The sequence below is a fragment of the Ranitomeya variabilis genome, chromosome 4 (assembly GCF_051348905.1).
Source record: "Ranitomeya variabilis isolate aRanVar5 chromosome 4, aRanVar5.hap1, whole genome shotgun sequence".
Classification (NCBI taxonomy): Eukaryota; Metazoa; Chordata; class Amphibia; order Anura; family Dendrobatidae; genus Ranitomeya; species Ranitomeya variabilis.
The window spans coordinates 203,445,314-203,458,069 of record NC_135235.1 but is presented as its reverse complement, the minus strand read 5'-3'; the positions used below and the strand labels follow the sequence as shown (position 1 = coordinate 203,458,069).

Here is a 12,756-nt window from a genome sequence, read left to right as displayed (position 1 = left end):
CCACATGTTCATGATATATGTAGAAGGCAAGGTTCACACATCGGTTGCAAGTTCCCTCATATTCAATGGAAGAGAACATTTATTCTTCCATCCTGGTGGACACCTTAAGAGGAACCAAATTGACCTTATTATAGTCAGATTCCAGACATATAAATTACTTACAGAAGTTCTACTTTTCTGTTCCTGTAATGGAACTAGCCTAAATAGTTAAGGAACGTGGACCCAGTGGACGTAGTGTATATGGACTTTTCAAAAGCTTTTGATACGGTGCCACACAAAAGGTTGATACATAAAATGAGAATAATGGGGATAGGGGAAAATATGTGTAAGTGGGTTGAGAGCTGGCTCAGGGATAGGAAACAAAGGGTGGTTATTAATGGAGCACACTCGGACTGTGTCGCGGTTAGCAGTGGGGGTACCACAGGGGTCAGTATTGGGCCCTCTTCTTTTTAACATATTTGTTAATGACCTTGTAGGGGGCATACAGAGTAGAATTTCAATATTTGCAGATGACACTAAACTCTGCAGGGTAATCAATACAGGGAGGACAATTTTATATTACAGGATGATTTATGTAAACTAGAAGCTTGGGCTGATAAATGGCAAATGAGCTTTAATGGGGATAAATGTAAGGTCATGCACTTGGGTAGAAGTAATAAGCTGTATAACTATGTGCTTAATTCTAAAACTCAGGGCAAAACCGTCAATGAAAAAGACCTGGGTGTATGGGTGGATGACAAACTCATATTCAGTGGCCAGTGTCAGGCAGCTGCTACAAAGGCAAATAAAATAATGGGATGCATGAAAAGAGGCATAGATGCTCATGAGGAGAACATAATTTTACCTCTATACAAGTCACTAGTTCGACCACACTTAGAATACTGTGCACAGTTCTGGTCTCCGGTGTATAAGAAAGACATAGCTGAACTAGAGCGGGTGCAGAGAAGAGCGACCAAGGTTATTAGAGGACTGGGGGGTCTGCAATACCAAGATAGATTATTACACTTGGGGCTATTTAGTTTGGAAAAACGAAGACTAAGGGGTGATCTTATTTTAATGTATAAATATATGAGGGGACAGTACAAAGACCTTTCTGATGATCTTTTTAATCATAGACCTGAGACAGGGACAAGGGGGCATCCTCTACGTCTGGAGGAAAGAAGGTTTAAGCATAATAACAGACGCGGATTCTTTACTGTAAGAGCAGTGAGACTATGGAACTCTCTGCCGTATGATGTAGTAATGAGTGATTCATTACTTAAATTTAAGAGGGGACTGGATACCTTTCTTGAAAAGTATAATGTTACAGGTTATATATACTAGATTCCTTGATAGGGCGTTGATCCAGGGAACTAGTCTGATTGCCGTATGTGGAGTCGGGAAGGAATTTTTTTCCCCAATGTGGAGCTTACTCTTTGCCACATGGGTTTTTTTTTTGCCTTCCTCTGGATCAACATGTTAGGGCATGTTAGGTTAGGCTATGGGTTGAACTAGATGGACTTAAAGTCTTCCTTCAACCTTAATAACTATGTTACTATGTTACTATGTAAACACTTCAAGATCCAGCAGGACCGGTTCGAATTTGGACATTAATCCTGGAAGGAGGGTAGGTCCCTGTAACGTTGGTTGGTGCAGTAGGTGTGGTCGAGGTTCTCGTCTTCCACGCCCCAGTACGCTAGAGAAAAACGGGGTCTTGTGTTGGGGTATATATGTTACCGTAATGTACACCTCCCAGCTCTGGTCCACCACTCATTGTACGGCTCCAATTCCCATCGTCCTCACAGAAGGGAAACCACACCAGTTCATAAAAACAAAATCATTTTTACTTATAGTTTGACATGAACACAAAGGACAGCAGGAGATGCAATTGTCTTTTCCTTTGCTACAATACAGCGGCATGTTTTCAGTAAACATATTCAGCGGCACAATCAGTACAGATCGGAGACATTCATCCTTTCATAAATAGTGTTACTTTAACCTGAGCTTTTTCCTGGTGATCAGTATCCTTCAGCCCTCTTTTCGGGAAACACGCAATGATGCACATATGGCTGTCACCCTGCTCAGTGTGCCCAAACCTTGCTGACTATGCCTCTCAGGAACTGCAGCTTACAAGGGATAACAGCAAAATACAATGCATTTTAGACACATAGAACAATTGGGAGTTGTCAGTGAGGTCCAATGCCATCCTCCACACCGTCACATCCCAACATTAACTATATCTGTGTCTTCAGGACTCCGATACAGTTGAACTTAAAGGGAACCTATCACCCCGTTTTTTAAAAATTAGATAAAAATAGTGTGAAATAGGGGCAGAGCTGGGCTTTACATTACTGCCTTTTTGGTGCTTTTACACCCCCGTTAGGCTGCCGAAATACCTTTGTGAAGTGGCCGTTTTGTCCTGTCACTCAAGTTGGTCAGGTCGGATGGGCGTGGTCACAGCGCTGTTTCTCCCCCAGATCAGGCTCATCATTACGTTGGTGGCGTAGTGGTGTGCGCATGTCCAAAGAGAAGATCCACTGCCCAGGAGATTCAAAACAGCGCGGTCTACGCTATTCGCCGTTTACCGGTGGGCGCGGCCATCTTTCCTGTGGCCGCGCGTGCGCAGATGGAGCGCTCTGCTGCCCGGGGCTTCAGGAAAATGGCCGCGGGATTCCGCGCGTGCGCAGATGGAGTAGGGTAGTAGAGTAGGATCTGGTGAATCGTTGTGCCAATGGTGTTGCCATTCCTGATGACACCTAGATGCCTACCTCACGGAAGAAGAGTTGTCAGAGGTGTTGTGAATTTGCTTTTTGCTCCCTCTAGTGGTTACTAGTTTTTTGACTCTGGTTTTTCTGTCATTCCTTTTATCCGCACCTGGGTCGTTAGTTAGGGGTGTTGCTATATAAGCTCCCTGGACCTTCAGTTCAATGCCTGGCAACGTAGTTATCAGAGCTAGTCTGCTGTGCTCTTGTCTACTGATCCTGGTTCCAGTTATATCAGCTAAGTCTGCCTTTTGCTTTTTGCTATTTGTTTTGGTTTTGTATTTTTGTCCAGCTTGTTCCAAATCTATATCCTGACCTTTGCTGGAAGCTCTAGGGGGCTGGTGTTCTCCCCCCGGACCGTTAGACGGTTCGGGGGTTCTTGAATTTCCAGTGTGGATTTTGATAGGGTTTTTGTTGACCATATAAGTTACCTTTCTTTATTCTGCTATCAGTAAGCGGGCCTCTCTGTGCTAAACCTGGTTCATTTCTGTGTTTGTCATTTCCTCTTACCTCACCGTCATTATTTGTGGGGGGCTTCTATCCAGCTTTGGGGTCCCCTTCTCTGGAGGCAAGAAAGGTCTTTGTTTTCCTCTACTAGGGGTAGCTAGATTCTCCGGCTGGCGCGTGTCATCTAGAATCAACGTAGGAATGATCCCCGGCTACTTCTAGTGTTGGCGTTAGGAGTAGATATATGGTCAACCCAGTTACCACTGCCCTATGAGCTGGATTTTTGTATTCTGCAGACTTCCACGTTCCTCTGAGACCCTCGCCATTGGGGTCATAACAGTTTGCCAGGCCAGTATTAAATGTTTAATGCATTGCAGAAGAGGGATTATAAGAAAGAAGATTCTGAGTTTTTTTTTTTCTCCTTCCCCTTTACCTCAGAGTGGCTATGCTTGCTGCAGACATGAATGTCCAGACCTTGATTACAAGTGTGGACCAGCTGGCTACTCGTGTGCAGGGCATACAAGACTATGTTATCAGAAATCCTAGGTCAGAACCTAAAATACCGATTCCTGAACTGTTTTCCGGAGACAGGTTTAAGTTTAGGAATTTCGTGAATAATTGTAAATTGTTTTTGTCCCTGAGACCCTGTTCTTCAGGAGATTCTGCTCAGCAAGTAAAGATTGTTATTTCGTTCTTACGGGGCGACCCTCAGGATTGGGCTTTTTCGCTGGCGCCAGGAGATCCGGCATTGGCTGATCTTGATGCGTTTTTTCTGGCGCTCGGTTTACTTTATGAGGAACCCAATCTTGAGATTCAGGCAGAAAAGGCCTTGCTGTCTATGTCTCAGGGGCAGGACGAGGCTGAAGTGTATTGCCAAAAATTTCGGAAATGGTCCGTGCTGACACATTGGAACGAGTGTGCACTGGCCGCTAATTTTAGAAATGGCCTTTCTGAAGCCATTAAGAATGTTATGGTGGGTTTTCCCATTCCCACAGGTCTGAATGATACTATGGCACTGGCTATTCAAATTGACCGGCGGTTGCGGGAGCGCAAAACCGCAAATTCCCTCATGGTGTTGTCTGAACAGACACCTGATTTAATGCAATGTGATAGAATCCTGACTAGAAATGAGCGGAAAATTCATAGACGCCGGAATGGCTTGTGCTACTACTGTGGTGATTCTACACATGTTATCTCAGCATGCTCTAAACGTATAGCTAAGGTTGTTAGTCCTGTCACCGTTGGTAATTTGCAACCTAAATTTATTCTGTCTGTAACTTTGATTTGCTCACTGTCATCTTATCCTGTCATGGCGTTTGTAGATTCAGGTGCTGCCCTGAGTCTCATGGATCTCTCATTTGCTAAGCGCTGTGGATTTACTCTTGAACCATTAGAAAATCCTATTCCTCTTAGGGGTATTGATGCTACACCATTGGCAGCAAATAAACCGCAGTATTGGACTCAGGTTACCATGTGCATGACTCCTGAACACCGCGAGGTGATACGTTTCCTGGTTTTACATAAAATGCATGATTTGGTCGTTTTAGGGCTGCCATGGTTACAGACCCATAATCCAGTCCTGGACTGGAAGGCTATGTCAGTCTCAAGTTGGGGCTGTCGTGGTATTCATGAGGATTCCCTGCCTGTGTCTATTGCTTCTTCTACGCCTTCGGAAGTTCCGGAGTATTTGTCTGATTATCAGGATGTCTTCAGTGAGTCTGAGTCCAGTGCACTGCCTCCTCATAGGGACTGTGACTGTGCTATAGATTTGATCCCAGGCAGTAAATTTCCTAAGGGAAGACTGTTTAATCTGTCGGTACCTGAACATACCGCTATGCGTTCATATATCAAGGAGTCTCTGGAAAAAGGACATATTCGTCCGTCTTCTTCCCCTCTTGGTGCGGGATTCTTTTTTGTGGCAAAAAAGGACGGATCTTTGAGACCTTGTATTGATTATCGGCTTTTAAATAAGATCACTGTCAAATTTCAGTATCCTTTACCGCTGTTGTCTGACTTGTTTGCCCGGATTAAGGGTGCCAAGTGGTTCACCAAGATAGACCTTCGTGGTGCGTACAACCTTGTGCGCATTAAGCAAGGTGATGAATGGAAAACCGCATTCAATACGCCCGAAGGTCATTTTGAGTACTTGGTGATGCCTTTTGGGCTCTCCAATGCGCCTTCAGTTTTTCAGTCCTTTATGCATGACATTTTCCGGAAGTATCTGGATAAATTTTTGATTGTTTATCTGGATGATATTTTGGTTTTTTCTGATAATTGGGATTCGCATGTGGAGCAGGTCAGGTTGGTCTTTAAAATTTTGCGTGAAAATTCTTTGTTTGTCAAGGGCTCAAAGTGTCTCTTTGGTGTACAGAAGGTTCCCTTTTTGGGGTTCATTTTTTCCCCTTCTGCTGTGGAGATGGACCCAGTCAAGGTCCGAGCTATTCTTGATTGGACTCAGCCCTCGTCAGTTAAGAGTCTTCAGAAGTTCTTGGGCTTCGCTAACTTCTACCGTCGTTTTATCGCTAATTTTTCTAGCATTGTGAAACCTTTGACGGATATGACCAAGAAGGGCTCCGATGTAGCTAACTGGGCTCCTGCTGCCGTGGAGGCTTTCCAGGAGTTGAAACGCCGGTTTACTTCGGCGCCTGTTTTGTGCCAGCCTGACGTCTCACTTCCCTTTCAGGTTGAGGTGGATGCTTCGGAGATTGGGGCAGGGGCCGTTTTGTCGCAGGGAGGCCCTGGTTGCTCTGTTATGAAACCTTGTGCCTTTTTCTCTAGGAAGTTTTCGCCTGCCGAGCGAAATTATGATGTGGGCAATCGGGAGTTGTTGGCCATGAAATGGGCATTTGAGGAGTGGCGTCATTGGCTCGAGGGTGCTAAGCATCGTGTGGTGGTCTTGACTGATCACAAAAATCTGATGTATCTCGAGTCTGCTAAACGCCTTAATCCGAGACAGGCCCGCTGGTCATTGTTTTTCTCCCGCTTTGATTTTGTTGTCTCGTATTTACCAGGTTCAAAGAATGTGAAGGCCGATGCTCTTTCTAGGAGCTTTGTGCCTGATGCTCCTGGAGTCGCTGATCCTGTTGGTATTCTTAAAGATGGAGTTATCTTGTCAGCTATTTCTCCGGATCTGCGACGTGTGTTGCAGAGATTTCAGGCTGATAGGCCTGAGTCTTGTCCACCTGACAGACTGTTTGTTCCGGATAAGTGGACCAGCAGAGTCATTTCCGAGGTTCATTCCTCGGTGTTGGCAGGTCACCCGGGAATTTTTGGCACCAGAGATCTGGTGGCCAGGTCCTTTTGGTGGCCTTCCTTGTCAAGAGATGTGCGGTCATTTGTGCAGTCCTGTGGGACTTGTGCTCGAGCTAAGCCTTGCTGTTCTCGTGCCAGCGGTTTGCTCTTGCCCTTGCCTGTCCCGAAGAGACCTTGGACACATATCTCCATGGATTTCATTTCTGATCTTCCGCTATCTCAGGGCATGTCCGTTATCTGGGTGATATGTGATCGCTTCTCCAAGATGGTCCATTTGGTTCCTTTGCCTAAGCTGCCTTCCTCTTCCGATCTGGTTCCTGTGTTTTTCCAGAACGTGGTTCGTTTGCACGGCATCCCTGAGAATATTGTGTCAGACAGAGGATCCCAGTTCGTTTCCAGGTTCTGGCGATCCTTTTGTAGTAGGATGGGCATTGATTTGTCGTTTTCGTCTGCTTTCCATCCTCAGACTAATGGACAGACGGAGCGAACCAATCAGACTTTGGAGGCTTATTTGAGGTGTTTTGTCTCTGCTGATCAGGACGATTGGGTGACATTCTTGCCGTTGGCTGAGTTTGCCCTTAATAATCGGGCTAGTTCCGCCACCTTGGTTTCGCCTTTTTTCTGCAACTCTGGTTTCCATCCTCGCTTTTCTTCGGGTCATGTGGAGCCTTCTGACTGTCCTGGGGTGGATTCTGTGGTGGATAGGTTGCAGCAGATCTGGAATCATGTGGTGGACAACTTGAAGTTGTCACAGGAGAAGGCTCAGCGCTTTGCCAACCGCCGCCGCGGTGTGGGTCCCCGACTACGCGTTGGGGATTTGGTGTGGCTTTCTTCCCGCTTTGTTCCTATGAAGGTCTCCTCTCCCAAATTTAAACCTCGTTTTATTGGGCCTTACAAGATATTGGAAATCCTTAATCCTGTATCTTTTCGTCTGGATCTTCCTGTGTCGTTTGCTATTCACAATGTATTTCATAGGTCCTTGTTGCGGCGGTACATTGTGCCTGTAGTTCCTTCTGCTGAGCCTCCTGCTCCGGTGTTGGTTGAGGGCGAGTTGGAGTACGTGGTGGAGAAGATCTTGGATTCTCGCCTCTCCAGGCGGAGGCTTCAGTACCTGGTCAAGTGGAAGGGCTATGGTCAGGAGGATAATTCCTGGGTGGTCGCCTCTGATGTTCATGCGGCCGATTTAGTTCGTGCCTTTCATGCCGCTCATCCTGATCGCCCTGGTGGTCGTGGTGAGGGTTCGGTGACCCCTCACTAAGGGGGGGGTACTGTTGTGAATTTGCTTTTTGCTCCCTCTAGTGGTTACTAGTTTTTTGACTCTGGTTTTTCTGTCTTTCCTTTTATCCGCACCTGGGTCGTTAGGTAGGGGTGTTGCTATATAAGCTCCCTGGACCTTCAGTTCAATGCCTGGCAACGTAGTTATCAGAGCTAGTCTGCTGTGCTCTTGTCTACTGATCCTGGTTCCAGTTATATCAGCTAAGTCTGCCTTTTGCTTTTTGCTATTTGTTTTGGTTTTGTATTTTTGTCCAGCTTGTTCCAAATCTATATCCTGACCTTTGCTGGAAGCTCTAGGGGGCTGGTGTTCTCCCCCCGGACCGTTAGACGGTTCGGGGGTTCTTGAATTTCCAGTGTGGATTTTGATAGGGTTTTTGTTGACCATATAAGTTACCTTTCTTTATTCTGCTATCAGTAAGCGGGCCTCTCTGTGCTAAACCTGGTTCATTTCTGTGTTTGTCATTTCCTCTTACCTCACCGTCATTATTTGTGGGGGGCTTCTATCCAGCTTTGGGGTCCCCTTCTCTGGAGGCAAGAAAGGTCTTTGTTTTCCTCTACTAGGGGTAGCTAGATTCTCCGGCTGGCGCGTGTCATCTAGAATCAACGTAGGAATGATCCCCGGCTACTTCTAGTGTTGGCGTTAGGAGTAGATATATGGTCAACCCAGTTACCACTGCCCTATGAGCTGGATTTTTGTATTCTGCAGACTTCCACGTTCCTCTGAGACCCTCGCCATTGGGGTCATAACACAGAGGAGCCAGTGTTGGTGCCTTGTGACTGATGGAGAACATTGTGGTGCAAGAAGCCCTACATCTGGGAGAGTCTAGTAAGGGTTAATGGGTTATCGTATGTAGGATGCTGCAAAATAAAAGGGTGCAAAAAGTACCCAGAGCACATGAATGCCAAAGTATGACAAATTAAGTGGTGTGCGCTGGGCTACACTTAAATTATTACTCTAAAATGGGTGGTATCCCCAGTTGCAAATTGTGGACTTGGACTGCGTTAACAAGGGACCACTCTCTGTACATTTTGCAACTGTGAACATTATGCACGCTAGTGGTCAGGTACATTTTCTGAATGCATGTAGCATAGCAGCTGATAGCTGATGACTGTCCAAAAGGTGCCAGGGCATCCTTGGAAAAGTGGCTGAAGCTGCCCATTAACTCATTGTTTCTATGGAATATGTTGTGGTACAGAGTCATCTAGCTAAGACCCAAGCACATGGGTTCTGGAAAGAGTCACCTTGGAATACAATGCAACTGTTGTGCTGTTAACGAGACTGTGACCCCCAAGTATAAAAGCGATGGCCAAGTATTTTACCTCTTCCGAGACTCTACCCATTAAGCTTGTATCACTCGACGTGACCCCAAATACTAGCTCAGTGCCTGGTTGAGGATGCAGAAAACCATGTAACCACTACTTCTTTGATGATGTGTGCTTAGATATTTTTCTCTGAAAGCAAGGCTTCTAGGTCAGAATACCTACAAATATGGCCGTTCTTACTTTTCCTCTTGGCTCAACATATCAGGAGACATGGTTCAAGAAAGCCACCTTTGAAAAAGAAAGCATTAGTTTGGGATACTGTGTTGGTAGATGTTGATGCCCAAACGCTCAGCCTAGATCAAGCTAGTAGACCGCTGCAGCCCCCCCGATTGCCAGAATGTAGGACTTGAGTCCCACTCTTGAAAGTAGAGTGGCGGTCATGCATGTGCGCTACCACCCTTTCCAATCTCTATAAAACTGCTGGAGATCACCAAGTAAATCTCTGGTAGTCCTATGGAGACTGAATGGAATGGCTGCACACAAGTGATACAGACGCTCCATTCAAGTCCAACTTTATGGAGATTGGTGGAATTTCAGTATTAGGAACTTTACTGATATATTTGTTATCACATGTGGATAGGTGATAACTTGTAGTAACTGGAGGACCCCTTTAACCATCAGGTCCAGAGAGACGCTTGTACAGTTGGTCATCATATAAATAATTCTTTTCCTCCTGGTATTGAGGTTCTTCGTGTCCTTTGAGATATACCTTGGCTCCAATTCATACCATAAAACACAGTCATTGACTTTTCTTGTGTTACTTCTTTGTTGCATTCTTCGGATGTTTTTTGCAAAGAAACCTTCAATTAATTTTTACGAAAACATTTGTGGCATTGCTATGGTTGAAGTGGATATACAGGTACTTGCTTCATCTCAAAATATAGGAGTAGTTAGACCGAAAATAAAATCTAAAAATTAAAACTGACAACAAAGGACCAGGCAAACCTAGAGAGATTTGAGGACCCACTTAGGTTGGCTTTTGGCAGTAGTGAGTTAGATAGGGTTCCACCATAATTTTTTTTTCTTGCCTAAGGGCCTTAATAAATTCTTGGATTTTGGTTGCAGGGAATAGTAACCTTACAATCAGCCATTCAAATGAATAGATGCACCCGGTCCAGGAGAGAATCCACCTGTACTCAGAAGCTCTCCTTCTGTATAGAGTGAGGTCCCATGTCTCACACTAAGGAACCCTCCCACCATTTATGATACCTACAATGATCAGTGGAGGTAAAACTTCCACCACTAAGGACGTGATGACATATCCTAACAATTTGACATCACTTACTATGGTAGTAAACGTTTTAGGTGGCTAAACTATCCAATCTCAGGGCCAGTTAGCCACCAATGAAAGAAGTTAGGCACATCAGGCTTTCACGGATACTGGCCACGTGTCTCTTGACCCAAGCTCGACAGCCTCATATACGTTGAGGTTTCTTTTGATCTCGGGTCAGGAGACTCGGGTCTGAGACACACAACATGGTACATACTCCAGTATTCATTGGATGTTTCATTAGTTGTGTGATACTGTACTAGTAATGATGATCTAGGTTTTAGATTTCTAAACCAAATTGATATAATTATATGTATATGAAGACATTTATGTAACAGTATTCTCTGTTCTCTTTACAGTTGTTTGAGGTGGATTAAGTAATGCTCCTCCGCCTTTATGTCATGGTGATCTCATACCTTTGTGCCATCGAAGCTGCCCCCTTCCGAAACCAGACTACTGACTGGGATTATGGTCCTAAGAATTCCTCCAACTCCACGGACCATCTGCAGAACTTCTTTAATTTCACTGAAGGACTCCACGATGACTTCTACCCGGACTTGACAACTACATATCCTGACATGGCTGGCAAAGAGTGGAACCATTATTCCCCAAGAGTGGCCCTCACTAGACAGGAACCCTCCGGACCTCCGCTTTTGTTTTTGGCAGAAGAGTTAGTATCACATTCAGAACCGGCCAACAGGACTTCTCGGGTGAAACGGGCACAGGGGTCAGATGCAATCAGTCCTTCTCGGAGAGGAGAACTTTCTGTGTGTGATTCCAAGCATGAATGGGTGACTAATAAGCTCTCGGCTATCGATATGCATGGCAAGACGGTCACTATCCTATCGGAAATTCAGACTCTCACGGGACCACTAAAGCAATACTTTTTTGAGACCAAGTGTAACGCTGAAGGAGGCACCACCAATGGGTGTCGTGGAGTGGATAAAAGACAATGGTTATCAGAATGCAAACAAAAGCAGTCCTATGTAAGAGCGTTGACCATGGATGAAAAGCTTGTGGGTTGGCGCTGGATCCGGATTGATACAGCATGTGTTTGCACCCTGTTGAGCAGAAGAGGAAGGACGTAAAATTGGAGAGGACAGAGGGTTCTCCTCTCTGTGGTTCACTGTGGTTAGGGAAAGCGAATGGAGCTCCTGTTGTTTTCCTTAAGCTGTTTACAATATGGCATAAATGGCCGACATCACACATTCCTGGAGTCATGCCACAAACATTCTACGTTTGGGGGATGGAAGAGTCGTGAACCAACAGCTGTCATTAGGAGTGGTTTAACTTTACCATGTTGGGAAGGAGCCCAAAACTGGATGCAAAGAGACACCATATGGATCTCAGTCCACGTGGGGTGAGACAAAAAGCCGTCACCTCTTAGTGCTTTCTAAATTTAGTGCCTTTTCGTCCCGAATTTGCACAGTAAACAACTAAACTGAATTTTTGGAGATGACCAGTGGACACCCTATGCGTTCCCTTGATGCCTACACTAAGTAGACATTACACAGATGATGCAAAAAAAATGTATTTGGATTTGATGAATAATATTGTAGAACTGGTGAATGTGTGTTGACTTATTTTTGTTTTTGTCCACCGCTACCCGGCGGGTGACATTGTAAGCTATTATAAATTGGTTATTCTATTTGTAAATTTTATATATCTATAAATATATATTTGTGTATATATATTGAGAAATATAACTTATTGTCATTTCCTTTTTATGGACTGCATGTTACAACCTTGTCTTTCTGTTTTTTTTCCATCATGATTTTTTTTACCCAATATTTATTACCCTATTCCTCACTATTATATCATTCCCTCCGCAATAGAAGTCTTGTTTTTATTTCTTCTTATCACTAATTAGTTGTGTCCACTACCAGGGGCCTCGAGTGTATTAGTGACATGATTTAATACATTTTGATATCTTTTCTCCCACTGCCAGACATCGCTACTTATCTTTAAAAAACAGAAGGATCGGCTGTCTGAAATTGGAAGCACCGTATCCTTATCTCCTTCGACAATCATCTGTCAAGGTCCCATACAAAGACTGTCGGCTGAACCGATCGATATTGGTGGGTTTGGCCCATGTTGGTCTATTGTGTATGGTGGTCCTTCACACCTCTCAAACCTTAAATGGTGAATGTCCTGGACATAGACAAGGTAGTGTTGTAGGACCCTTGCCCTGAAAAATTTTCTTTACGGTATGTGCACGTGGATTCTTATAGATGGCGCTGTATCTGCTTAGTTTAGGCAAAGGAAGATGTTTCTCCTCAAGCGTCTTTTTTGGTGTCTACTAGTGATGACAGAAAAAGGTGTTATCCTCCATGCTCGGGTCCTAACTGAGTGCCTTTTGCGTGCTCGAAAACTATGTCCGAGTCCCCGCGGCTGCATGTCTCGCTGTTCGACAGCCTCAACACACGCAGGGATTGTCTGTTTGTTAGG

The 12,756-nt window shown here is 44.9% G+C and overlaps 1 protein-coding gene across 3 annotated transcripts in view; it reads left to right on the top strand.

Moving 5' to 3' along the window:
* The window catches only part of NTF4 (neurotrophin 4), a 128,583-nt gene extending 116,438 nt beyond the window's left edge, over nucleotides 1-12,145 (top strand). For all 3 annotated transcript variants that reach the window (XM_077259697.1, XM_077259698.1, XM_077259699.1), the window contains exon 2: nucleotides 10,668-12,145. In XM_077259697.1, the coding sequence (XP_077115812.1) occupies nucleotides 10,689-11,396 (708 nt within the window). In that variant the 5' untranslated portion in view covers nucleotides 10,668-10,688 and the 3' untranslated portion in view covers nucleotides 11,397-12,145. The remainder of the gene's footprint in view (nucleotides 1-10,667) is intronic.
* The last annotated feature ends 611 nt before the right edge of the window (nucleotides 12,146-12,756 follow it).